We start from the raw sequence: 27,777 nt of genomic DNA on the forward strand, positions 1-27,777 counted from the left end.
TCACTCCAGGCCTGGGCCACGCACACTGCCCTACCACCCACCGCTCCTCAGGGAGCTGCACTGGGGCCGTGGTGCAGGACACACGCCATCCTCCCCTTTCTTCCTGGCAGGGTGGTGGGCCAGCGTCCCATCCCATCTGCATCCCTGCATGCAGGAGCTCTGAGCCTCTGTGTCGCCATGACCCCAGCGCCCAAAGCCCCATCGTCAGCTTATGGCTGCTCGAAGCAGCCCCTCCTGCCACTTGGTGCAGCAGGAGAGGGCCTCGTGCTTTCTCTCTGCTTCACACCTCTCCCACCTCTCAGGCTTTGCTTCTCTACTGTCTGCAATGGGAGGCAGGAGCATTGCTGGCAGAACCCTGGGGCAGCTGCCCTTACCCGTGCATGGTGTCCGCCTCAGCACCAGAGGGAAGGGCTGGGACAGCCCTGCAGCTGGCACAGGCCAAAGATGGTGATTTGGGTGATGAAAACATCAACTCTTCTGACCATATAATCTTGTCCTCCCTCAGTTATTAGTCTATTTGACATGCTTTTTAATGTCTGGGCTGTTAAAAACCAGTGCAGCCTTTTGGATTTTCATTCAAATGGGGAAGAGGGAGGGGACAACTGCCTTCCGCAGCTCCCGGCAGGCCCTTTGCGGGGGTGTACTCATTTTGACCTGGTTTTTTTGGGAAGCCAACCCAAATGCTTGCAGTCAAAGCCAATGTGGAAAGGGAGAGAAAAAGGAGTTTGTGTTCACGCCTGCTCCCACAAGCCACTGGGATGGCAGCTGGCAGCTGCACCTGCGCAGCGGTGAGGCCTGAAAGGCTGTAATGTTGGGGGCCATTACCTCCTGCTGTTATCTCAGACCTGCATACAGGCATCCAGCAGGGATGTGTGGTTTTGGTGATGGTGTGTCTTGGGGACGGGGTGGTTTTTGGGAGGGAGCATGGGCTGGTGAGTCATCTGATCCATTGGCCATGGCCAGGGCTGGGGCTGGGGAGCTGGTCTGTCTGCCTCTGGTGCTTACAATCAGCTTCACCATTTGGGGGACTATTCTTCATTTCTGCTACCCACAAGCTGTGGAGAAAGGCTTTCCCTTCTCTTGATCTCTACTCTGATGTGAGACGCGGTTTAAATGTTCTGATTTTTGAAACATGGGCTTAAACGATTTCCTGTCTCCTTTCACTGATAGTTTATCCCCACATACCAGCCTGCAGGATCTGGATGAAGAGCTGGATCTCAGCGTAACTGCGTCACGCTTTGAATCCCATTTCACCATTTTTTACTGGAGCACAAGTTGAAGCCCTTCCTGCTTCCTCCCTCCTTTTTAAGACCCCGTGTGCTCCTGTTTGGCCACATTAATGGTCTGCATTCCGCAGGGAGGGGCCCAGCACTGAAAAAGGTGCTGTTAGAGGGTATATTCCCTGATGGCAGCCTAATAACTCTCCCCAGCCTTCAGTTAGTCAAGACATCCCCTTGTGTGGCTTCACCTACAGATTTGCATTTATCACCTAACCCCAGCCTCCATCTTGGTCTCACCACCCAACTCCATGCATGGCTTTTCCTGAATCTCAAGATGGATCTTGCACTGATGACTGTTCTGAGTCTTTCAAGGAACATTTATGAATGGATGAAGTTATCCTTAGACATATTGCTCTGTAGGATGGTGTGTTCACACTGCTGTTTGCATTTGCTGAGCTTTTGAGAAAACCTTCATTGGTTGCTCTTAGCTGCATCCATGGTTGTGAAGGTCCTTGCAGTATCATCTCTGCAAGCAAGAAAATGTCAGCACTGACATAAGAGTTGAGATAAACTAATATTAAATTCTATCTTAATATCTGGAAGAACAGACCTTAGGTTAGAGATGGATGCCATGTATCTTTTTGAGAAAGAGAAATAAAACCAGATAATTTTTTCCACTAACCATTTTTTCCTTTTCTTTTTTCCAGAGCAACGAGAGTTTACACAGAAGAAAACCTTCACTAGCTGGATAAATTCAATATTAGCAAAGGTAAGAAGGGGATTCTTTAGGAAAGACATGCCTTTTGCCTTTTTGCTGTATGGAGATTACAAATTTTAGAAATAACCAAAATTAATATAAGATTTTTAGGCACTGGCTGGAAAAAGTAGCCCCTAGAAAGCATTTGTTTAATAGATGTAACAGCATTGTATTGGTGATCATCCAAGGACATTTGTAAGAGCCAGTTTGTAAGTAGATGACAGTATCTTTCTTGCTGATGTGGTAAAACATACTTGTGCTGGATTGTGGCACACGTCTCAGGGTTTTATGAGGTTCTGTATTTATGATTTTTTTTTACTGTGTTAAGTATTATTCTATTATGCAATCCAAGAACATGAGTTGAATGGGATGACCTGAGTGACTGGTAAGTATTAAGACAAACCACACAGTAGTGTAGGTGGTCTTTAAGCTTTCACAAAGCTGCTCATGCAGCATGTGCTGGGGCTCTGACTTGCTCGGTTAAAAAAAAAAATCCTGTTTTGGTCTCTCCTTGAGCAGAAGCTGCTGAGCTCAGGGTAGGTTTGTGTTGTTTACAAGTGAGTGAAAAGAATGAGGGTTTAGTTACTCAGCTATATAGTAAAATTAGTACTTGCGGTACATTGATTAAGAAGTCAAAATATTAATTAACTACTTTTCTTAACTTTCCCTTTTTCAAAGTTTTGGGGTCTTTTGCCGCATACCTCCTTGGAAAGTATAAATACTTGAAAACGAGGCCTAAAATAACTCTTAAAAAACACAGAGGCAGGGCAAGGGGGAATAATAGACAAACATAATAATGGGTTAGAAGAAGCAGGATATGGCTGATTAGATGCAGGATTTATATTTCAGCTTATAGAAAAAATAAAGGATGCTAAATATTTTTTTTAACAACAGAGTAATCTGTGATGTTCTCTAGTGTGTTGAATTCAAAATTACAAAAGATGGCGTGACAGGCATTGAAATTTATTTTGCAGCACACCCCTCCTTCTGTTATCTCAGACCTGTATACAGACATACAGCAAGGACATTTGCTTTTGGATCTGTTGGAAGTGCTTTCAGGTCAACATCTGGTAAGACAGAGTAACAAAAATATTACCTCAATCCTTCATCAAATTCAGGAAAGATTTCTGGATGTTAATTGTAACCATATGAATGATCCCTCTGGAGTCACAGAGCTATTTGCAAGTAACTTAATCTTACAGCACTGACACTGAAAAACACTGAAATAAGTTGATCCAAAGTAATTTGTGAATCTTTGCAGGACTTCCCTTATCAAAATATAAAAGAAAATTAATTTTTACAACTGAAGATGTAACCTGTTCTTTTTGCTTCACAGCCACGGGAAAAAGGATTTAATACATTCCAGTGCAGAAGTAACATAGAAAATGCTTTGACATTTTTAAAGAGCAGATCAGTGAGTATTAACTTCAAAATTCACAACTAAAGCCAGTTTAGCTGGTGGAACATTTTCTTTGTTAACAATGATCCTTTTTTTTTTTTCCCCTAGCTCAAGCTCATAAATATTCATGTTGCTGACATTATTGAAGGAAACCCTTCCATTGTGCTTGGCTTAATTTGGACAATTATATTTCATTTTCATGTAAGTATTTCAGTGATGTAAGAGAGTTTTAGTAGAGGGGAAAAAGCACAAAAATATGTTGACTTATGTGGCTGCCAAACGAGATGAATTAGTACAAAGCAGAAGATTATTTTCTGACATCTTGAAGTGACGTTTCAGGCAGCAGTGCGTCCTGCCTCTGTGTCTGAGCTGCTTCACTAATGCAATGATGGCATTACAGCCTGATGAACAGTACCTAGCTGCAAGTGGTAGGAAGGAAAGATAGTGAGGTTTTTTTTAAGTAACCATTTAAAAAATAGGCTAAACTTTGCCTTTCTGTCTAAGGCCTGTAATGATTAAGTTCCAAATAGAGCATATAGTGCAATGTGACTCACATCCATCTCCTTCAGAGGCAGCCCCCCTCTTCACTGTTGGCCGTGCTCACCATGGTTAGTTCTTGCTTATTATTTTTTTCAGTACCAGGTGCCTGAAATAACATGAAGACTATCATAGTAATGTTTCTTGTACAAGATACTGAGCGTGCATCTTGCGTGGCATGAGGTTATGAGGAGGTTTGAAAGCACAGGGCTTTGCTTTAATCATGTTGTAGGACTATAGAGGATGATGGACCCAAACTGTGTTCTAGCAAGAGCCCAGCAGTGAATTAACATAGGTGCACTGGGAGTGAACTGGTGACTGGAGCTTAGGAGAGCACTAAGAAGCAAAATGGTTTGACAGCATTGTAGCCCACATTTTTCTTGGTAAGGGTACTTTGGTGCTGAAGATTCTTGTGCTGCACATAGCCTGTGCATTATTTTTTTACCTAAACCAAGCTTCTCAAACCAAATGTAGATCTCTGAGGTCTGTTAAGTAGGTTTTCCTGCACCCTGAGTGAGCAGGCCAACTCTGAGCATGCCTAATACTGTTGACAGCAGAAAACACAGCTGCCACAGACTGCTTTCACTGGTAGGAGGAGTACAAAAGCACATTGAGGGAGAAGGTCCCTCCATGCCATTGCTGGTACCCCGCAATATAGGATGGAAATCTTCGGGTGAGTATTTCCTGGCAACAAATCACTTAGAGATGGGAATTCAGCATGAAATAATTCAGGTTGAAGAGATAAAAAAAGATCTTTGGGACAGGGAACTGCTATTGCAGCTGTGATTGAGTCCGTTCTAATTTTCTGTGGTTTTCTGCCATTGGTGTCTTGGTAATTTTTCACTGTAGCCTGATTGAACTCTCCCATCATCTCTGATAGATTGAAGAACTTGCCAGGACACTTGCTTGTACTTACAACCAACCTTCGCTTGGTTGTTCAAGTGCTGTTGACTCCTCTCCAAAGGCAAGCCGATCAGCTAAAAAAAGTGCTAAAATTAAGGAACGGTGGAAGATCTCTGCTACAAAGGCTCTTTTGTTGTGGGCAAAAGAACAGTGTTCACTGTAAGTTCCATCCAAGATTTATAAATAGTATCTTACATGTTGTATTTACTGCTTTCCTCTAAATGTGGTGATATTTTCCCTTGTTTTTTTTTAACTTTTCTTAGTGACAGCTTAGCAGAAAATCCTTTAGATTTCAAATGATGTTACCAGTACTTTTAGCATCAATCAGGCCCTAAATGTTTTAACACGAGCGAGCCCTTTAAATATAACAAAGTGAGGCTAATCCTACTAATAAAATTCCACAACGTAAATTGTTTGGCTTTTCTCATTTAGGTGCTTCTGTGTGACACGCCCAGTGGAATGTTTACATGATTTGTTAGTTTTAATCCTTGTGGTTGGCACTGGTTAGCAAATTCTCAGTAATTAATTTTTATTTTTTTTTTAAATGGAAAATGTAGGATTTCTAGGATTCCCACATGTCATGTCTTTCGGTCAAAACACTGCATGATCCCCAAGAAGGCCCCTAGTCCCCAGTTCTAACAAGATGTTTCCTTATGCTTGATGTACAGATCGCTCTGTTGATTTCAGTGGGAGTATTCACAGCACACAATCTGGAGCAGATACAGATATTTCTTGCAAATAAGAAAGGGGCAGGCTTTACATTTTCTTCAAGGGCTGCTGCTTCACTCCAAGACATTTCAAATATGTTTGACAATAATGTCAGCCCTTTCTCTCCAGTTCTTTGGTTGCTTTATGTTCTACTAGCATCTTACTAATATTCCATGTTGTTAGTAGAGATAAAGGCCTTCATCAGCACATCAGACATTTTTTGCTGGGAGAATGTTTTCAGGCACTGAAGTTTCCTGTGTTTTATCAGGACAAGATTGATTGGCGTGTAAAAAACAGATCTCTAACCATTTAATCTTCCTTTTTATTTTGCTTGTTTTTTCTTTTTCAGCAATATTGCTATCTGTTTTGTAGCATCCTTTCTGAACTGTGATTACATTGAATGATTCTGTTATCAGTGAATCGTATAGTTTTTGGTAAAAGAACAAATCTTGTGAGTCCTGGCTCATTGTTTTGTAACTAAATTTGATCACCTGAAACTCCACACCTTTTCCGTGCTGTAAGATACTCATAATGTACAGGCCATTTCTGGAAAGTTGTCCCAGAATTCACTGTGGCTTGCAGAGCTGGGCATCTCACAGCACTGTCCAGGCATTGCTTAATAAAAGATGTTTTAAAGACACTAAGCTAAATAAGCGAAAAAGAAATAATTTTTTCCTGCAGTAATAGATCGCTTTTAAGGTCTGGATTTTCTAAAATGCCAGAGGTGGTTCCAATACTTGGTACCCTTACAGACAAATACCTACATGTTCTTCAGTGCTTTGCTTGCTGTTTTTCCATCCCGTAGAATGCATAGATATTGAGCACAAAGGTGATGTTCAGAAAGGATATTTGATCAGCAAGGTTTTATCTTCAGAATGCAACATAAGATAAAAACATTGAGATGTTTTGCAAAAATAGTATAAAAATATATAATTGTAGCGATTGGTAGTACTGGCTGTATTGTTGTCTGACCCAGCTTCTGCAGAAGTTCAGTGGCAAGGTTCTCAATAGCTCCTTGGATTTGGTTCATACTCAATTTTACTGAATTTATATTCTACTTCTAAATTTGTACTTAGGACATCTGAGGAAACAAACTATAACATTTTGTTTCTAATTATTTTTGGGATAGGCATGGCTCTATCAATGTGACTGATTTCAAGTCAAGCTGGCGAAGCGGACTGCCTTTTTTAGCCATCATCCAAACCTTACGACCAGGTCTTGTTGATTTGGAGAAGGCAAAAACTAGAAGCAATAAAGAAAACCTGAAAGAGGCTTTCAGAATTGCAGAACTAGAGCTGAATATTCCACGCCTTCTTGAACCTGAAGGTAAATTATCTGCTTTTTTTAGAAATCTTTGTTATCAGGAGTGAGATTAATATAATCCTATATGTGTTGACTTGTAATACAGGAAATAGAAGACTGTTCTTAAGTTTGTAATGGAACATTGATCTTTACCATAATGCTCAAACCTGAGGTTCTTTCTTTTATAACACCAACTGTACTTAGGATTTGTAGGATTTTTGAACTGGCAGCAAATGCAGGAACAATATACAGAAGAAAGGATGTGAAACTTTCCCATTCATGGGAGAAACATTTTCATTAGTTCATCATGTTATATTAAAATCTTCCCAAAGAAAAAAAGTGTTCACTACATATTAATTTCTGTCAATGGCATGTTAACTGAGCTGCTGCAAAATAAACATGTTTATGGTAATGTGTTTTAATAACTGCAGTATAGCATGTAATTATGTGATCAGGCCTAGAAGGCTGCATAGTTATGTAAATGGTATATTGACTCTTGTAGATGTTGACATTATGAATCCAGATGAAAAATCAATCATGACTTATGTGGCTCAGTTTTTGCAATACTCCAGGAATTTACGTGAGTCTGAAGAAGACATGCAGGTATGTCATGTGGTTTATCACTGAGGCATTTTTAAATGAATGTGCATCATGCATGCCCATGCCAAGAATATCAGTGCTTTCTTTGCACACTTTATAACCTGACTCAGTAACAGTTAGATAGGAGGTCCTCTGATTCAGCTACTGACAGGGCTGAATTGGCTTGTGATAGATTTTTGATGATACAGGCGGAATTGCTGTGCAAGTTGTCTTTTTTTTTTTCATGTATCTATTACAAAGGACATTTTCAATCTGGTTGTCTTCATGTGTGCTCTGAAGTCTGTATGTAAATATTGGGGTTGAGGCAGACAGATTTGCAAATGTGCAGAACAACCCAGCTTTAAATCTAATAGCTCACATGTAAAATGGATAGAATTTGTCACTCACAGATCATACTGGTTTTAAACCCAAGTTTTCTATTCTCTATATTCTCCAGTGAGAATTTATGTATTAATTGGTTAGTCATATACCTCCATACTGATACTCTCCTTTCAACAGGACTGCAATCAGGCTGTTCTATTAAGATGCCTTCCTATATACAGGTGCCTGGTTTAAAACTTTGGCCTTGCTCTATAATAGTTCCTGAACCAAAACTCATTAGAGTCCCAAGGAATTATTATTTGTTTTTCAATAGCTTTGAATGGGGTTTATCATATGCTCAATGTGTGTTGTTTTATGGCACAATGTAAATTAAAAACAAGGTTTGCAAAATGGAAAAATGGAATTTTCTGCTCTAATTACCAGGAAAAAGTAAGAGAGGCCGTGAGCTGGTTGGCTGCACAGGAGAAGAAGTTAATAAAGTTGCTGATGGACACAGAGAATGAAACATATTACCAGAAGTGCAAAGTAAGTTGCATTTCATATTTAACTGCTTTTGCAAAAAGAAATATTAAAAATATTCCCAGAAACATAGCTTTTCATCTTCATTGCCTAAACTGAAGTATTAAATAAACTTTTAAACAGGAGTTGGAAATCTGACAATGAGTTTGGTAAATGGTTGAGGGAAGGATAGGATGAAATTCATTCTGTTCAGAAACACATATATGCTGCTTGGTTTCTGAGCAGAGCAAGGTTTCTTGGAGAGAGTAAAGTATTGTCTTTTAATTAATTGACATAGTTGAAGACTTGGACGAGATTCAAACTCATACGCTCTTTACAGGGTCACCTTTGCCATTTCTGTGATAATAGTAACAGTAGGTTTTACCCAACTGAGGTTGTAGAGGAGTAGTTGAAATGTTGGCTATAGATTGTGCCTGAAGTAAAATTTCCTTTGGTTTATATTGTAGCCTGAGTTATAATAAAATGTCCCATGGGGGACTGTGAGGGGAGGAATTTTCCCTTTCTCTTGGTGGGAGGGGAGAACTATGACTGCACTGACATTATATTAAATACAGATTTTGCTAGTGAATGGCACCTATAATTTCAGACCGAAATACTGCCTGGAGACAAGTACGCCTCTTTCCTGCTGTCTTGCCTTTCCGTGCATCACACCCTTTGAAGTTAATGGAAGTCATACCAATGTGTTCAAAGGCAGTACTTGGCTCCATGAGCTTCCATCTGAAGTCTTCTTCAATGAATTACTCTTCTTTTTTATCCCTAGGAAATGATGTCATTTATGGAAGCATTTAACCAAGAAAAAAAACCTTTTCTGCATGTGTTATCATCAAAAAGAAGTGAAGCTGAGCTGAGCGAAGGTCAGCAGAAGATGAGAGAAGAGTGGGATAAACTGATCTCTCAGGTCAGAGGCATTTCTAGCTCACTTATTACCAGCGTGAGTGTGTTTGATGAAGAAGCCTAAGTCTACCCCAGGAGCTCACACAGGGAAAAGTGGGGAGGTGATACTTTATTTGGATTGGTAAAAGAGGTATTGACCCAGAACCTGAAGTCCAGACAAACTGAGCCTCAGGACTGTGAGACATCTGCAAAAAATGACCTGCATCTGATTATCTTTGAGCACTCTTCTAGTCAAAATTTTTGGCCTATTTGTGCTTAAAAGGGTTTTTTTGGGACATAATTATGACTCAGATAATGATGCAGCTGGGAAAAGCATGTTAATATGTTCTTTCCCGTGGATATAGTGAGGTCTAGTTGGTCAGTGCTTTGCAATGAGGCTGGCTGTGTTGTCTCCCTCTGCCGCAAGTGGGATGTGTTGGGCCTTGCTGGTAATTGCTCTTTATGGTAAAGGTGTTCCCCTGTCAGCCTCATGATGGAAAGCTGTCCAGAGCATCCCTGTTTCCCCTCTATTTTGCAACTAATTTACTATAAATTTCCCTATTGCTGGGCCTTGAGATGGTCACCAGCCAAGGATAGTAACTGCCAAATTCTCTGTAGTGTTACAGAGACCACAGGCTGGGGAGCAAATCTGGGTCTCAGGTAAACATAGCTGATTGCAGCTGACTTCACTGGAAGCTCCTTGTCTGAATAGTGACAGGTGGGTTTTTTCCTGGGATGTCTAGAGCATCAGCTGACGGAGCATATGTTAGTATCTTGGGAACGGGGAAGAAAATAATAGTGAGAAATTTTATCGCTTGTTTTCCTTTTTAAGATTAACGAATGGAAAGTGAAGCTGGACCAGATGTTGCCCTCCCCTCTGGATAGCACTGAGGCCTGGCTTCAGGAGGTAGAACATTTGCAGGCAGAAGATTTGCCTGATTTGCAGGACCCGTTTAAAGCAATGTTTGTCTTCAGAGAAATAATTGTAATGTTTAAGGTATGCTGATCACAAAGGAACATTCTGCTTCAGTCTGACCTAGCGAAGCACTTGTTATGGAATTGCTGTTTGACATTTTGGGAAATGATGTGAATATGTTTATCTTCTGAAGATGAAAAGCTCTTCTGAACATACCTTTGAACAATGATGAGTTTAATCAAATAACTTCATGGAAGGTTTCTGACTTCACTGGAGTGAGATTAAATTTGAGTACTATCTGAATGAGTAAATTATGGTATTCTTTTTTATGTGGTTCCTGCAAGTTGTTTGTTTGTTAAGTGATAACACCAGGTAATTGCATCCTTATCTTTAAATCTATGCTTAATGCATATCTATTCAGAGAAGCACTTGGGCTAGGGTTACATTCCAGTGAGTTCATGCAATTTGTGTGTTTAAAGTTAAGTATTTACTGAATCATTCTATAATTCCATTCAAAGCAATGGGAAGTATTTTGGTACCTCGGTACCTTGCAAGTTATTTATTCTGATCTTGAACTCTTTACACTGATAATAGTTTAAACATTCTTTTGAGTTTGAAAACTTTAAAAAAAGTAGATGTGTTGATGCCTGGTTGATCATCAAAATGCTGTACTTGATTTTTTTTCTATGAACAAGGGGGAAGTTGGATGGTTTTTGTGCCATGTCCTTAGAGAGGATTTGAAAGAATGGGAAATAGAGGTTCTTGTAAGTGGCTTGGTAACACCACTTTTTGGTACTGTTGTTAGTCAGTTCCTGATATGAGAGGTGGCTTTTTAACTGGTAACAGCTTTGCCAGAATTTAACCATTTGATCTATGATTTTTGTTGTTCAGCCTAAGTAGCTAAAGCATTTCTAAGAGACAGAGAGAGATGTCATTGGTTTAGGGGTTTCTTTTTTTTCCCATTGAACATGTAGATAAAATTATTAAGTTCCTTAAGAAGAAGAAACCCAAGATACTTAATTTCTGTCAAATCCACTTTCTGATGGGGCGACATTCTGCTGAGAATTTTTTTTCCCCTCCTTCCTCTAGTGAGTCCTTTTAGTAAATCTCATGTAGGGATATTGTTGCCAAGGTGGTGCCTTATAATGGAAATTTTACTTTCTCTTAAGATCTAGGAAATTACCCACCAATGCTCATAACTGTCAGACTGGAATGGTATTGCAAAATCCTTAAAATCTGTGGACTGTTTTTGTGGACTGTTGAGGGCTTCCTCAGGATGTAGCCATTTCCATTAAATGCTTTGTGGCACATTTTATTACATAGAAATGAACTTTTAGCATATTTCTTTATGTACCATTTATGAATACGGTTATCTTTTGTGCAATGTATTTTACGTTTTATTTTTACGTTGAGAATTAGGTCCTGAGACACACGGCCATAAAATATTCCACAATTATGTGATACCAGCCATCAGAGGGTTTGTGCGATAGGCATCTAATGGTATTAGATGGAAATTTATTGAGCATTCAATTAAAATATTAAGCAAATGTGACATAATAGGGTTACTCAACAGGTTTTGCTGTCAGTCTTTGCTAACACATAGCAAAGAAGAACTTAATATCCTGAAACTTTACAATGCCACTATTTTGTCCTAAAGATGATAGTGAAAGTGTGGAAAAAACTGATAGCATGGGTAGTGTAGATTCATGTTCCTTTTATTTAACTAGATGCACAGTGGTAACAGAAATCATGTAGTACTGCACTAAATATACATTTTAGAAGGGGATGAGATAAATACTTTCATTGCACTTTAATGAGTAAAGACACTGGAAGATTGTTTCATGCCAAGTAGTTCTTAATAGCTCTCAACCTAATGGCAGGTGACTTGCAGCTTCCCAACTGAAATACTCCAGAATTAAAATGAATGGCTTACTATGTCTTTTTCTCCACAGGGCTTGATGGATTGTTTTGATTCTCACTTGGACACCCTTCAATCATTTAAGAATGAAGATGAGAAGAGTATGCCACTAGTCTTGCCTGAAAAGTTAGAGGAAATGAAAAGAAGGTTGTGATCCTCAAATTCCCTCTACTTTGACTATGTTGTATACTAGCTCTGCTGTCGACTTTCTCTGCTATTCTGAAAAAAACACATAATTTATCCATGCCTTGCAGAAAAAAGAGTGTTTTCCACCATAGATTGACTGTCATGCGGAGCAGGCAGCTCACTCATTGGTCCAATGAATGTCTAATTATGTGTAGAAAGTGGAGCTTATTATCAGGAACCACCCACTAGGGGTAGGAAACATGAATATTTTGAATGTAAACTTTCTCTGGGGGCATGGATTCTCTAATTTTTAATTTCCACCTTTTAAAATCACTGAGATACCTGTTGGAGGATGTTTTAAAAAATGACCAGTGAGTTGTGTCTGTAACCTGAGACCCTTTGACAGACGGATGGCAGATGCCCCTTTTCTGGGAATTTAAGTTTTTTCATAAATTGAGCAGTCAGTATTGACTCAAAATTCTTGCTAGTTAAAAAAAATAATCTGTTGTTATCTTAAAATTTTACTCCTGTCATAGAAAAATAATGTTTACATATATATAATTCTGAGGTTTTAGGCTAAAAACTTTACGCATGAATGCCTTCTGTGACTTTGAGTCAACTTTTGGAACATTTCACTGTTTGCAGATTCAGCAATATTTCAACAAACTCCAACACCTTTCTTGAATACCATTATGGACTGTGCTCAGCTATTGCCAATGAGGTGAACTTAAAGCTAAATATCTGGGACATGAAATATGGAACAAAGGAGTCTGTGGAATCACTGCTGGAAAATTGGAATGTAAGTTTAAAATGTGTATCCCAACTTCTCTTTGATTCAAGCTTGTGTCTGTCCTCACCTGAAGATACTACGATAGTTGGTAGAAGTGTGGTAGACTTTTGAGATCTGGGATATATGCAAAGAAGGACAGGTAGACTTCCATAGAAACTTTCTCCATGTTTTCACATTTTCCTCTGAATGAGAGTTCTTTCTTCAGTGTGAAGAAATAGGGCGAGCTGTGACTGTTTATAATTTTCTCTTCCATTTTTATTCTTTATTGGGAAGACTTCTTTCTTTCTAGACTATTTATAGGGCCAACAGTATCAGCCCTTCCCTAACTCAAACCTCTCTGGGGTAGTTCAGTAGTTGCTATCTTCAAAAACAACCATTACCCACAGTGCTGGCTAATACTGCCTTTTGCTCTTGCTTCTTGCTTTTCCAGCTTCCTTGCCTCCTTACGCTTCCTGGTGAATAGGGATTGTCTTGTTTTGTTATATTTTGTGCTTGACTCAAGTTATTAAAATGATGCCATGTATAGGCCTATGGGAGGGGATGGATTACTCTACCCCAAATACTACCAAAGATGCATCAAGAATAGAGGCAGAGAGATCAAAATGCTGATGCCATCAATTTTGCCCCATCTCCAGGTAATGGGCTTCTCCCTGAATTCCATCGTAGTGTAGTTTCTGAAGTTTCTCAGAAGCCTTCCAGACTGGAAATCCCTAGTTAAATTAGTGGGAATTTCACCAGCATCAGAACTGTGGAAGGAGGCAACAAGAGATTATATAAAATCTCAGTTTTCCTGAGCAGTGTTAACCTTACCCTGTGGTGAGATGGAAGTATAGAGTTAATCTGGGCTGAGTTTCTTGATTCAGTTGGTTTCAGAAATACTATTATGTCATTGCTACAGTGGTGGTTCATGCTCTTTCTCAAGCTGATAGAATATAGAGCTTTCCCTAGGAGTTAAAGGCTTGTTGCTGGCTCTCCTTCTGGTCCTATGATGTGCAGTCCTGGCTGAGTGGTGACGTGGTGGCCCAGGTTTGTCATGGCCGCAGGAGAGGTGGTTTTGTAGCCGCTGGACAGAACGTTTGTAGGAGTGGGGAGCTCTGGGGTGAGATACAGCTCAGACAGAAGAGGGCTGAGGATCAACCCTCTCATTACCTCTGTGACTGTTCAAAGCACAAGTCTCCTTCTCTGCTCCCATTTTTCTCTCTCTCCCCCTTTCTATCCCCAGTTTGGATGTTCCTTGATCTGTGGCAGGAACTAGGCATGTCAATATTTCTGTGCATGCAGGGAAACCCACCTTTCACTTTCATCACTTTTTTGACGTATGTGACACAATTCTGCCTGATGTGTTCTAGATGCCTTTTCTCAATATTGCCCTAGGACTTTTTGAAATAACTAGTCCTGACTCATGCAGGGCTGTGACTCAGGCAATGGCATTCGGGAGTTAATATTCCCATTTAAGTTACTCTCTGCACGAGCAGAGAAAAAAACAGGTCTATTTCAGACTAAAGGGTGCTGATGAGTTGCTGGATGGGCTTTGCTGAGTTTATGTTTAACCTGCAGGTTATAGGCTCATATTGAAAAAACATTTATCCCAAGCTGCATTTCCTACCTAGTTTTATGTGGGTTACGGTTACCCGTGCCAATTACTTTTCACTTTGGGCAGAATTTCATTGAAGAAAAGAGACTTGAAACGCAACTAGAAACTGCTACTCACATCTGTGAAGATTTGAAAAACAAAAACATAAGCAATCCTGACTTAGGTAAGTTTGTGCACATAAACTGATATGAAGACCTCTATTTTGAACTGATGTGTTGTCACTAGTTTTAATTTCCACTTATGTTTTGTGTAAAATACTGCTTCTATGTAATTAACCTCTCTGTTTCCAAATGTATAATGATATTCCCTATTTGATGTCCTAGCTGGAGATCCTCAAGAAATTAGCAAACTTTTTAAGACAGTGGAGTCAAAGATTTCTATGTGCAGAGACTATATTTCCAATGTAAATACCACCCTACGGAAAGTCCTGTCTTCCTGGAGTAATTATACAGAAAACATCCACTTACTAAAGACGTGGCTGGAAGAAAAACGGCATGAGCATCCGAAAGAGGTACGTGGTTGGATTTCTCTTTGTAATGACAGACAGAGACACTTGGAAGCCTCCTGGAAGGAAAGCATTTTACATGACAGTGGTGGTTGTGGTTGCTTTTCTGTTCCTCATTTTGGAAATAAACTTCTGGTGGGGTTCTGCTTTAAATGATTTCAATGCCTCTGTCTAGATCCCTGCTGAGATCCTGGCAAAGTGGAATTCAGTCCATGGTTCCTTAAACGAAGCTGGAAACTATCTCATCGAAGTCAGCAAAGAGCAAATTGGATCAAATATTGCCAAAGAGCTGAAGAAACTTAACAGGAGATGGGCTAAGTTCATCAAGAGGACACACTTTGTAAGTTACTACTTTCATATGACTTTTGCCATGCAGCCTTCAAAGTCATATTGTCCAGACTTATCAGCATGCTAATCAGAGGTAACAAATCTTTCAGTCAACTCAATATTGCCAGTTTTAAAACAGGAGGAACAGAGACTCCACAGAGGCATCCCATTCTTAAGTCTTTGTTACTCAGTTAAATGCTTTTTATGACATGACAGAAAAAGTTCAATTTCTGAGATGGAAATTTAAAAACCACTTATAAAAGGAAATCTTATTACAGAATAAAGATCTGTATTCAGTTCTAGAGATGGAAGTAATCAATTTGTTAAGACCTTGTGAGCCTTTGCTAAATCGTATAATCTCTGCCTCAGCTAGTAGAAAGTAATTATTGCTGCATAGATATTTCTAGGGTTGTGCAACTTTACACCAGCTCGCTTGACAGGTTTTTAGGCTGCTGTAAGTTCCTATACAACCTGCTTAATGTTACATGTATTACATTTCCTAGAACGCTTTCACAAGAATGACGTTTTCACTCTGCCTGGGAATATTAGAACTTTTAATTTTCTAAGTTGGGCCTTTCATTGACATTTATTAAAGGTACTGTTCTGACAATAAATGGTGGCAAAAAATTACATCATTTTTGTAGGAGATGAGCTTAGTGAGAATGCAAGAAGATCAAAGGAAACATGTTCCCAAGCATGGTACCAGTGGTTCCTAGGAAAACCCTTAGTAAGAGATGCTTTTAGGAAATACATTCAGAAAGCAGAGGTAAAGAGGCCTCCTGCACCCTTACAAGGACTTAAGGACTTCAGGAGTTATTTTTCTGACATTGCTTTGGACGTTATGGCTAAAATACATATTATATTTATTTTTATATTTAAAAAGGCAAGGGCAAATGCTTGAGCTCTGACCTGTGACTGCCAGTACCATTAAGCTGTTAGCACGCTCCCTGATCTGGATTTGACCGACACCAGCTATCATTCTCTTGAACAATTCCATGGCATAGCCTGGGGGATGCTGCAGCCCAGGAGTTATTCTCCATAGCAGTGTGACTGTGGCTGCTTGCCTATAGGGGAGGGGGTAGGCCATGTGTGCACAGGTTGTGCTGTCCCACCTGCTCTCAGAGTTGGAGAACTGAGCCTCACATCGTTTATTTACCAGTATGTTTGGCATTTATTTCTTCTTTGATCCCTTTTGGGTGCAAAAGCTGGAATGTAACCGAAGTGGTGACTGTGTGTTGCAGGAGGGTAGCGGAGAGACCCATGAACCGATGACAGGAATGAACATCTTACCCTGCTCTTTGTTTGTAGCTTGGTGAAGAGAGCACAGATGCTGCTGAGAAGACCAGGGAGCTTCCGGGGAGCCTGGAGAAAGTTGAGGAGCTCCTTGGAGGAGTAGACAGCTGGGCAGCAGAGACTGGATGCCTGCTTAGCGAGACTGGTCATGAGGAGCCTGTGGAACCTGAGATGGAGGAACGTTTGCAGGTGAAAATGGAAATACACTACCTAAAATACTTGTTCATCAGATTCTCATCTTTCAGCACAGATTTGTGGCTGCGGTAAAATGAGCTGTCATCAGTGAAGCAGAAATGAATGTGGATTTTGTGCTGTAACAATAGTAAAAAGTCAGGGCAATGCTAGTGTTTTGATGTTATTTTCCAGGACCGCTCCCAGATGAGCTATAAGTGAATCTTCCACATCAGTGTGTCCAGGTGACAAGTAGGTTCCAATGAAGTGCTGTTGGTGCCACTGATCAGCAGCTTGCTCTTGAGTGATATTAATCACTCCCTGTCCAGCACAGCATTTGCAGCAGACTAAAACTTTGCAAGGTGCCGAGTTGAGAGTTTACCCTTGAGGGGTTGAGGTCACACAGTGCTTTCTATCATCTACCCTCCAGTGCAGGGAAGAGGTTTGGGACAATGTGGCTTTATTCAAGGCTTACCCATCAAAAACTGGAAGACTTGAAATTTTTTCAGCAGCATGCTGGGTAATTTGTGCATCTCAGCTTATAGGCAATTGCTCTAAACATCCACAATGAGCACTGATGAATTTTGTGTTCTACTAGTCTCTATTGCTTCCCATGTCTCACTGCCAGGGATTACTGTTTCCCCTCCCCGCCTATATATATGTGTGTGTGTGTGTGTGTGTGTATATATATATGTATATATAACTCAGCATCTTCAGCACAAAGTCTGATTTATTTTCTTCACCTGCCATTGAAGGTGAGACTGAGCAAAGATGACAAGCTTTGCACTGGAGAAGCTGGAGCACTGTATTATGTTGCCTTTTGCTATTTCTGCAACAGGGCCAGTATAATCTAACGGTAGGAAGGTGGCCACCAGAAGGAGGTTTCATTGGAGCTCCTCTGTCGAAGCGCCAAAATTAAACAGAGATCTTCTTTGGTACATTAAATCCACCTACAATAACTGCTAACCAGAATTAGTGTTAGTTTACTTTTGGTTTCTGCCTTCTTACACTGTGTTTAGTTGACAGAATTAGGAGTGTGAGCCTATGAAAAGAATATTCATCTTTTTGTAATTGTGGGCATAAGTTTATAAAATAAGCCTTATTTTGCAGCATGACACTAGTTTGTTAAAAACAACAAAATAACAAAAGACACCCTGAAATACATCCTCCAAAAATGTGACTGGTATTGTATCTCCATGTCTGTGAGCAGAAGAGATCAGGTCGCTTATTACCTGTGGTACAATAGGTCAAGATCCAGAATAAAGCACTGATTATCATTAGAAGAAAGCTAATTGACAACTTGAAACAGGAAAACGTGTTAAATATTCATAGATCAAAACAGCTCTAATAACGACATTTCATGATAAATATTCAAATTTGGCACACTACTTTTGCATGCAAAATAGCCAGCTGCTTCCTGCCTTTTATTGCTGAATACCGCAAGAAAATCTGAGCCTTGATATGTGCTTACTTTTGGATGACTTCATGATCAGACGATGCATATCCAAATGTGTGGTTTGTACATTCATTTGGAAAGCTATTTGGATGGGAGAGCTTGCTTAAAAAATACTTCTAACTGGCTCTGAGGCAAAGACATGGGAGGTATCTCATTGACAAAAAGACTGTTTCAGCAAACAGAATCCCCTGTGGGTGGCAGCAAATTTCTTTCTCTCTACACAGATTTTGCAGGGCGATACACTGACCATAATTGGCATGTAAGATTTTTCTTTGACCAAATATTGACCATCCATGATCAATGCTGGCTTTTTCATTCAGTTCCTTAAACAAAAAGAAATAAATACTGTATAGACTTCTAATGCTTTTCATTCAACCAGAGCTTGGCTGCAAGGGGAACCTCGTGCCAAGAACAACTTGTGGCAGCAGAAGAGATATTGCAGTCCCTGACGCAAAATGTTTCAAGTCAAGTGTCCCAACAGCATTCTCACACCACTGGGCTGCAGGCACGAATTAAAGAAGCCAGGGACAAAATAGAGGTACTTCTTTTTTATTGTTGTTGTACTTTATACACACAGACATCTCTAATTTTAGCATTATGTGTTAGGAAGACTCCTTGTCATTCACATAAAATAGAAAACATTTTATACTGTTGGAATCAGTCTCCAAGACTCTTGCTGGGGCAAAAACTAGAACATTTCAAAGATCAGTATCTCAACTCAAAAAACTTGAGTGATGTTATGAAGCAATAGCTTTATGTAATTACCAACACTCGGGCATGTTCTGAAAAGAGTCTCTTTCTTCCAAGGCTGTCACGGGTGACATAAGCAACGTTTTGTCCAAATCTGAGAAGAAACCCTCAGAGAAGGAGGCTTTGCTCAATTTTGAAGAATCTCAGAAAGAACTTGAGGCCTCCATTTCAAAGGCTGTGCAACTTGTCAGTCAAAAATTAAGTCCTGAAGAATGTATTTCAAGATATGAGGTGGGTTTGTTTTCTGAGCCAGCTGAATTTGAGTATTTATTAGTATCTAAAAGGCTGAGGTACCACAATGAGAAAAATTATCAGATTTTTTTTTTTGGTAGCTATTAATGCTTTTCTCAGCCTTTCGATTTAGCACTATTAGCATATATTAACTTGGCAGACAGCTTGAATGGAGAGATGTAAATCTGTATGGCAGTTTATTCAGCGTCCTGTCTTAAATTATTCCATCATCCCATCAGAACTCATCATGTTCTGAACTACAGCCATTTTTTTGTGCTGATTAATAATTAAGATTTACATCAAGAATCACATGCCTGAATTCTTGGACAAGTTGTTAAAAGTGCGATTATAAATACTGAATCACCTCTTTTTCCCAGTGGCTAACTGGTAAAGAAAGTGTTCAGTCTCAAAATCTGGATCTCTTAAAGGGGTCCTGATTGAGGTATCAAAAATGAAAGTCCCCCAAATCCGCGTTGCCTCATCTTGCACAGCAAGTCCTGGGTGGCCATGTGCCGGGAGCAGCACAGAGCATCACTCCAGGCCATCTCACAGGGTCCCATCGCACTGGTGCAGACCTTTTACCCGCTCTCGGACAGGCATGGAGTATGGCCATGTATATTCCCTAGAAATGAGGCAGGGTTCAGGGACCCTAATCTTTCTTCTTTGGTGCTAAATTTGCTGCTAAAAGAGGAGATACAAGAAAAACATCTGCTTTTCTCCAAAACATATACACTGATATTGCCTGCAGCCTTTTTGCAGATCCACAAGGGTGGAGAATGCCCTCATACTCATCCATGCAAGGGCCATCACAGCCCATACATGCAATGTATAAATGCTTTGTGCGTGATTTTGGTATGCTACTTTTGTCATTTTATTAGGTAAATAAGCTACATTCAGTTCTGTTTATTTTTCGTTATGATGCTTTTCTTGCAGGAAGCTTTTAATGCTCTGGACAATAAAGTTCTTGACAGATTTTTGAAAGCAGCTGAAAAACTGAAAAATATTTCATCTGATCACGAAAAGCTGGTAGTGGAAGAAAAGAGTAAAGATGTTCGTAAAAGATGGGAGGTGAGGTAATATAGGAAGGAGAATCCACTGTCTGATCTCATTAGGCCAGGCATCTTTGAAACACAATTTTTTTGGCACAATATGTTCTGAGGTTTTTATTTGCTTTGTAATACTGTCTCATCACCTCACAGAGATAATGTGTTTGGAATTTTGCAGGCAGTTCATCATGAAATTATGTCCTATGTCCAGCTCATAGTAGAAAGGGAAAAAAAGAAATTTAACGCAACTTTTAAAAAAATCAATAAGCAATTAGGGAAAGAGAAGAAACTCCTGAGTATGGATAAAACCAAAGGGCTCATCAAGGAACATAAGGTACCTGCCACACTCCTTTCCTGCTCACCTACCTCTCTTTGTGAATGCATTGTCTGTCCTTCTTGCTCCTTTTTAGGCACATTATCAGAGCCTGTGTTTGTGGAACAGGGCCCTTGTGCTTTATGTTATGTAAACACAGAAGAAAGAGGCCACCCAAATTATTTCTTTACCGTTTTTGACAGCAGTTATTAGCCTCCTTGCAGACTGTTAGAACTGCTTCTTTCTTACATGGATGGTATCTTTTTTCCTTTTTTTTTTTTAAAGAAAGCCTTGAAGTATTAAAACAGATTTAGCCATGCAAAGTGTAAAAATAAGAAATGATTATGTGTTCTGTGACTGCCTTGATTTGTTACGGTTGCATAGATGGTGTTAGGTGCCTTCAGGTGAGAGTACCTTCTCACAGAGCAATAGCTGCACTTTACCTCTGTGTTTGTGCTGTAAATAAATTAACCACAGAGTTAGGCATAAGACTTTCATGTTTCACTTGCCAGGGTGAGCCATGTTGAATATTACAGTTTCCATAAGCAATGGGGTTTACACTTGCTTCTGGTATTTTCCTTCCTCCTCCTCTTTGAGATGCATTGGTGTGGCCAATTTAACACTTATAAGGGTAAGAAATTGCTCTCCTGATGAAATTCTGGTCTTCATTGAATTCATGCTTCTCATGGGTTCATGTTCAGCAAATATTGCATATGCAAGAGTAAAGAGATAATAATAATAATTCCATATCCTTATAACTTAACATGAGTTTATTATATTGTTTTTCTTTGCTTAGGCCTTTTTTTCACATGAAGACAGCCTGAAGGAACTTAGCAAGTCATTAGAAGACCTTAAAATATTGGGAAGACTATTGGAAGAAACTGTCCCAGGCATACAGGCACTGACTGCAGACTGTGAACAAAAGCTAGAAAAGCTTCAACAAATTGTGGCAGATACTTACGCAGCTCTGCTGTCTCGTGCTGGAAAAGAACAGTCATCTGTGAAAGAGTGAGTGACTGAGTGCATGATGTGTTGTAGCTTCATAGAAATGAGATATATGGATAATTTTTGTGACATTGTAAATGTACTACCAAGTATTTTACTAGGTACATTACTATGGGCAACTGTACATTTAAACATTTAGTATTAAGTTTCATAAACTACCAAGTACAATGTTTGACTACCCTTCACCACAGCTGCACTGGTTTTAATCATTAGCCAGCATTTCTTTTTTTCCCTTTGTTTTTCATTGCAAACTGTAGGAGCTGCATTGTTGCTTCTGAGAATGGAGAAAAGCCTGGTTCTTCTCAACAAATTGATATTCTTTCGGTACAGGAGGTAAGAAGTCCATGCTTACTGTTAAAAAACAGTGCTCTCTCTAAGGGAGATCATTGGCAAAAGGAAAAACTGGTTATTTCTGTTAATATTCTTATTGTAGTAGGACCTTAGGCCTCTGGTCAGACATCAAAAACCCATTGCGCTTGGGAATGTAGACTAAGTAAATGTTAAAAAGTAACACACAAGGAACAGCACTGGGCATCCCGAGGAGATGTGAGTCTCCAACCTTGCATTATATTTTGCTAGAGTGGGTTTCCACTGGAAGAGTCGTGTGTGAAGCTGTGTTCAAGTGCAAATCCTCCATAGTGTTCCAGTAATTTGAACAAGTTTCAGAGGACACAGAGAGGAAAAATAGTGAAGAGTTGGAGGCATTTGCTTTAGAAAACTACAGGGAAAATCAGAACACTTGTAACTTCTTAGAAATAATTTCAGAGAGACAAGGTACTGTAGTTTGTCATTTGGATGCCACAGAAGATGTCTCATGTAGGATAAACACTGAAGTAAGGCTGCAAACAGCTCATCAGATAGCCTCCAGACTGGTGATTTATAGGAGGCGACCCATTGCATTTACATTAAGTTTGAAGATATGTAGGAATTGGCTATTATCTCTTGTAAGGCTACTGATATTGTCCCTAATACAATGATGGTATCTGTTCTCTCATGCATAATCCAAGTATAACTAACATCAGGCAGCCTGAAACTGAGGAGTAGAGTATATCCTGGAATCAAGGGCAAGACACATGCCAAGGCATCTGGTATAAACAGCGTGACAGAAGACAGTGCCTTTGGGTTGCCCAAGGATGTCCACAGAGCTGCAGCAAAAATTTGCATAAGTGGCTTGTGCTTGCCAAAGACCCAGCGTCTGTGGAAGGAGTGAATGACCTGGCTGCAAGTGTTCAAAAATTTGCTCTTTTGGTTCTTGACTGAGTTTAAACACATCTTGTATCCATGAATGGTATCTCTCATCTCCTTTGGGACACGTGAAGCAATTGCTTCTTTCAGGAGTTCACAGATGTCTGCTAGTCTTCACTATGTCTTGGCACAGCATGATGCAGACGTAACTGGTACTTTTTATTATTTTTACTTAGACCTCAAGACCTGCTGCAGATATTGTTTTGGAACCAGATGTGAAACGTCACAATGGAGAAAGCTGTGCAAAGAAATTTGAGGAAGACGGTGATTTGCCCATACCAGCTTTATTAGAGAGGTAATTTTCAAAGGGTGTAATGCACATATATTAAGAGATGATACTACGCTAGACATTCATAAATTGATTGAATGTATCGAAAATAGGATGCACTTTTGTTATGCAGAACAGTGTTCTTGTTCTACTACAATTTACTTAATATTGCTCTGTAATTGATAAGGAAGCCCTATAGTAGCTAAACGCTTCAAACATTAGGATTTTGTAGCAAAAACACTTAGAACTAGAAAACTTTTTCTTCTGTTCTTTTTTTGGGCCAGAAAAATCTGTATCTGCCTTACTAATAACTTCAAATATTGCAAAATTAAAAATAAAATGTGTCAGGTTTTTAAAGAACTGACGTTTTAATGTTCATAAAACTGAATTTAGAGAATGCAGGAAGGCATTCATATTTGAAAATTAGCCAGATGAGCAATTTCTCAGCTCTTTTAGATGTTGCTCATTTATGCCCATTCATTTGAGACTTAGGTAAAAATATGCATTCGCAATAGACTGTGCTTATTTTATACGGTAATCTACTGGTCAGCAAGTCCCAGCCCCTGCCATGTTCCACTAAATTAGAAGTAATATTCTCTCTGAAAGTGATTGCATCTTTCTTTAGCTATAACACACAAAGAAGTAACCTGGAGGAACTTTTGCAAGTCAGCAGAGATAAAGGAGCATCTGGCTTTACTGGTGAGATAAAAGGCACTTCATGCCTTCAGAATAAGCTGCTTGAACTACAGGTGAGTATTCATCTTTTAAAAACATATTTGATGCCTAAGTTGTTATTTTCTCATGTAGAGTCCTCTCCTCTCTGTGTTGTGTGTAATTGCCAAGAGAAAAGGAGCATCCTTACAGCCAGGTTTATTACAAGTAGAAGGGAAATCAAGGGTCTAGCGTTCAGCAGGACTGCATTTCTACTAAGCAGTGGAGTTTTGCGAGTGTTACTGAAAGAAGAAATTGATGGCTCTCAGTTTGTGATCTGTAGGCTGAAATAGGTTTAATGGGAAAAATAACTACGGAAAGTAGCTTTTTTGTCAGCAGGAATGTTAAGTGATGGATTGTGGTCAGAGCTGGAGGAGTTGTCAAAGTTCAGCCATCAAATGGCAGTGGTGCCAGAATGAAACTGTTCCAGGACTTAGAGCTTGATTAGGTTTGTGAGAGCCTTAAGGGGATGATAAAAGGCACATAATTGATGTTGGAGAATTTATTACTGCAATTTTTGAAGTTCTTGCTTTAAAGGAATATAAAGGTTATCTAGCATATCAGAATGTGGTTCAGTTCCACGTTTGTTTTTTGTTCTTTTGAACATAAATAAGTTGTCATATTTTCTACTCATTCTTGTAGTAAAAATGGCTAAACCATGTTTACTGAACCTTCTATAAAACGTAGCCAAGGCATATATCTGACATGGAAATTTTCATCATAAAAATTTGGTAGAGATTTGCATGCAGCTAAAAATGGAGTCTTAAAGAAGAAGGTGATGTTTTCACTTTTTTTGCAGAGACTCTTGTGGCTGTAATTTTATTAACTGTCTGGTCGATTGAGAAATACAGTATCACAATAATGCAATTAACACTGCATATCTTTTAGGTGATAGAGAGTGAAACCAATTCTGACTGGACACAATTGGAAAACATCTCGTCTACCTTAGAAAATCTCGTGGATGAAGTACAGCAGGCTGCTATCTCTGATACAAGAAGCAAACTAAAAGGAGAATGGAAAGAGCTTCAGGATATTATAAGTACCAGGTATAAAATAATATTTCATTACATTAGTTAAGTAATAGTTCTTTGTGATTAATGTGTGTATTGTGAAGTGAATAGTGTGCATAACAGAAAATATCTGCACATTTTTAACATTTTGTTTTAAAAATTAAGCTTTTCTTATTTATACTTGGTTCATATATACATTGCAAATAGTGGGAATCTCTCTAAGAAGCACAGAGCCAGATCTTTGTAAAATCACAGTGCAGTATTCCCAAGTTTACTGTTATTTCCTTCAACCTTTTGGTTAAATTCACTGGGACTCACACTGCTTTTCTTATTAATCAACGGGAAAACTCCTTTGACTTCAGAAGGAGGATTAGATCTGTTAGGCAATTACATTATCTCTGTGGCGTTTTGTGCTGTAAGACATGTCTTTCCTTGCTTGCTTTCCCAGTTCACATTTTGTTACCTTTCTTGTAGAACAAACTCTTTAAGGACTGCTTTGGAAATTGTTTTGCCAATAGAAAATGAATCCATTCTTCTATGTGAATTAGATCAGCAGCTGAAGAAAAAGGACATCCAGCAGTTTAATCTGATGAATAGTGACCTTGCTTATAGGGAACTAAAGGTAAGGAAAAATGCAGAGACCACACCCTAGCTAGAACAGTTTTTAATATGTCTAGGAACTAGAGAACTTAATGGATTTTTGCTCACAAGACTTCTCAAACCTTCTAACGTGTAGCAGTATTTTACTCCCTTTGCTTTAAATGTTGTTCCTGTAGGGCCAGGCAGGGACCCTCCATAGGCTCTTCTGGGAATAGCATAGTCATGAACATTTTTTCTTAGGTTAGGACTTTCCAGATTTACACTGTTCCCACCTGGCTTTATATCACTTTGTAGAGTCATATACATAATGTGATGTTCATTTGTGAGCCAAGTGTTAATTTTGGGTCATCGAGGGGAGCTGCTCTGGAGCGCGTCTGGCCTGCAGCAGAGCAGCAGACCTTGGCACACAGGAGATTTTCCTGAGGCAGGGAAACGCCAGGGGAGCGGAGAGACCTGCCAGGAGCTGGCCGCTCTCATGGGAGATGCTGAGGTGGCCCAAGCATTGCCAGAGCAGTGGCGGCCATCCCCATGCCTACACGAGGCAGCACAGGGAGCCCAAGCGACCAGAGTGGGCAAACAGGGCGTGGGGCGTCAGTACTTAAAGGGGCGTAACAAGAAATTTGGAGAGGGACTGTTTACAACGGCATGGAGTGATAGGACAAGGAGTAATGGCTTTAAACTGAGGGAGGGGAGATTTAGATTGGATACTAGGAAGAAATTCTTTACTGTGAGGGTGATGAGGCACTGGAACATGTTGTGCAGAGAAGTTGTGGATGCCCCATCCCTGGAAGTGTTCAAGGCCAGGTTGGATGGGGCTTTGGGCAGCCTGGTCTAGTGGGGGTTGGAACTAGATAATCTTGAAGGTCACTTCCAACCCAAACCATTCTGTGATTGCATGATCTAAGCTAAGCTGCCTTGTGTCACATCTGCTGAGGTACCTGAGCACACCCCAGGATGGTTTTAGAAGCTCTGCACATATGCAATAACTTGTTCACCTGCTATCAGTATCTTCCTCCTAGGCTCTGGTCTGTCTATTAGGCAGGGTGAATATTGTTTTGTTCACTCCGAGCTGAACACACTGACCGCTATGCAGGACTGAAAGTTTACATTTGTCTGCCCTTGGCTCTCAAGCTAAGTAGGGTTTGGGTTTCTCAAGCTGTAGGGCAAAGAGCACGTGGACTCTCTGTCTGAGATGACTTTTTGGCTGGAAGAGCCCTGCATTTTTTCCCTAGCTCTCTGCACATTTGGAGTTTCACAACAGTGACACAATGCTGTTTGTCTGAGGGCTGTAACCAGATAGCATTCAGACTTGAGCAAGACATTTTTAAATGTGTGTAAATCTCCTCTGAAAGTGTAGCATAAAGAACTTAAAAGATGGCAGAGCAACAAACATCTATGTGCCCGCCTGTGCTCTGAGTGATTTTCCACTGTGAGAGCTTGCTGGTTTCAGTCCCAGGACTCTCATCATCTTTCTCTCCTTTTTGTCCAATTGCTGGGAAGAGGCTTGGGCTTTCTATAATGCTGACCAAATTCCCTCTGTGTGGAATACCATTTTATTTGATTTTTCTTCTTTTTCCTTCCCTTCACCAAAGTCCACTGTAGGAAAAAAAGAGGTTTTCTTTCTTAACTGCCCTGTTCAGCATACTTACTTTATTGTGAGTATAATTTGTTTTTCAGTCATGGGTTCAGCTGTAGTGCAGGATACAGGTTTTCTTTCACTGGCTAACACTGTTGGTCATTCTCTCAATTTCAGGAACTACAGAGATCCATATTAAATCAGATTGAAGTGTGCAAACAATTGGAACACCTCGATAGTTCAGCAAGAGATGAGTTTAATCCAATAGATCTGCAAGCTACAAGTAAAATTATGATTTACTACCAAAACCAACTTGAAGAAATGAACCATAAAATGCAGATCCGTGAGACAGTTCTTAAAGATCTGGAAGCTTTTATGGCCTCATTGAGGAAGATTCGGTCTTCCATCAAATGTCTCACAGATCACTCAGGTCAACCCGAAATACAGGGAAAAGCATTGAAAGAGGCTGCACAAGAAGTTTCTCGTATGGCAGAAGAGGCAAAATGTTTGGATGAACGCTTAAAAACAGTTGATATCTGTTTGGAAGATGCTGAATGTGGGAGAAAGACTTGCTGTGAAAACCTTGTTCTGACTTTATCTGAAGAGCTAAGTGCGAGTTATGATCCCTTGAGGGAACAGATGCTTACCGAGGAAAATGACTTACACAAGACTTTTGCTACAAAAAATGGTGAACTCCTTAAAAACGTTCAGGATCTACGTGACAGAATTAACAAAATAGGCTTGAAGGATCCAACAATTCCAGCTATTCAACAAAGGTGAATTCTTT

General features: G+C 39.8%; 1 protein-coding gene across 1 annotated transcript in view; it reads left to right on the plus strand.

Annotated features, from left to right (window-relative positions):
- SYNE2 (spectrin repeat containing nuclear envelope protein 2) overlaps positions 1–27,777 on the plus strand; it is a 203,313-nt gene that overhangs the window by 32,099 nt on the left and 143,437 nt on the right. The window contains exons 3-29 of the mRNA XM_075753365.1: positions 1,928–1,989; positions 2,952–3,047; positions 3,314–3,391; positions 3,485–3,577; positions 4,794–4,975; positions 6,654–6,850; positions 7,329–7,429; positions 8,171–8,272; positions 9,027–9,164; positions 9,972–10,136; positions 12,008–12,120; positions 12,745–12,898; positions 14,550–14,646; positions 14,807–14,994; positions 15,164–15,328; positions 16,624–16,797; positions 18,615–18,773; positions 19,043–19,216; positions 20,150–20,284; positions 20,441–20,596; positions 21,372–21,583; positions 21,838–21,913; positions 23,002–23,120; positions 23,719–23,842; positions 24,693–24,850; positions 25,289–25,436; positions 27,168–27,766. Of these exons, the coding sequence (XP_075609480.1) occupies positions 1,928–1,989; positions 2,952–3,047; positions 3,314–3,391; positions 3,485–3,577; positions 4,794–4,975; positions 6,654–6,850; positions 7,329–7,429; positions 8,171–8,272; positions 9,027–9,164; positions 9,972–10,136; positions 12,008–12,120; positions 12,745–12,898; positions 14,550–14,646; positions 14,807–14,994; positions 15,164–15,328; positions 16,624–16,797; positions 18,615–18,773; positions 19,043–19,216; positions 20,150–20,284; positions 20,441–20,596; positions 21,372–21,583; positions 21,838–21,913; positions 23,002–23,120; positions 23,719–23,842; positions 24,693–24,850; positions 25,289–25,436; positions 27,168–27,766 (4,165 nt within the window). The remainder of the gene's footprint in view (positions 1–1,927; positions 1,990–2,951; positions 3,048–3,313; positions 3,392–3,484; positions 3,578–4,793; positions 4,976–6,653; positions 6,851–7,328; positions 7,430–8,170; positions 8,273–9,026; positions 9,165–9,971; positions 10,137–12,007; positions 12,121–12,744; positions 12,899–14,549; positions 14,647–14,806; positions 14,995–15,163; positions 15,329–16,623; positions 16,798–18,614; positions 18,774–19,042; positions 19,217–20,149; positions 20,285–20,440; positions 20,597–21,371; positions 21,584–21,837; positions 21,914–23,001; positions 23,121–23,718; positions 23,843–24,692; positions 24,851–25,288; positions 25,437–27,167; positions 27,767–27,777) is intronic.

This window comes from Balearica regulorum, chromosome 5 (genome assembly GCF_011004875.1).
Source record: "Balearica regulorum gibbericeps isolate bBalReg1 chromosome 5, bBalReg1.pri, whole genome shotgun sequence".
In the NCBI taxonomy this organism is placed as follows: Eukaryota; Metazoa; Chordata; class Aves; order Gruiformes; family Gruidae; genus Balearica; species Balearica regulorum.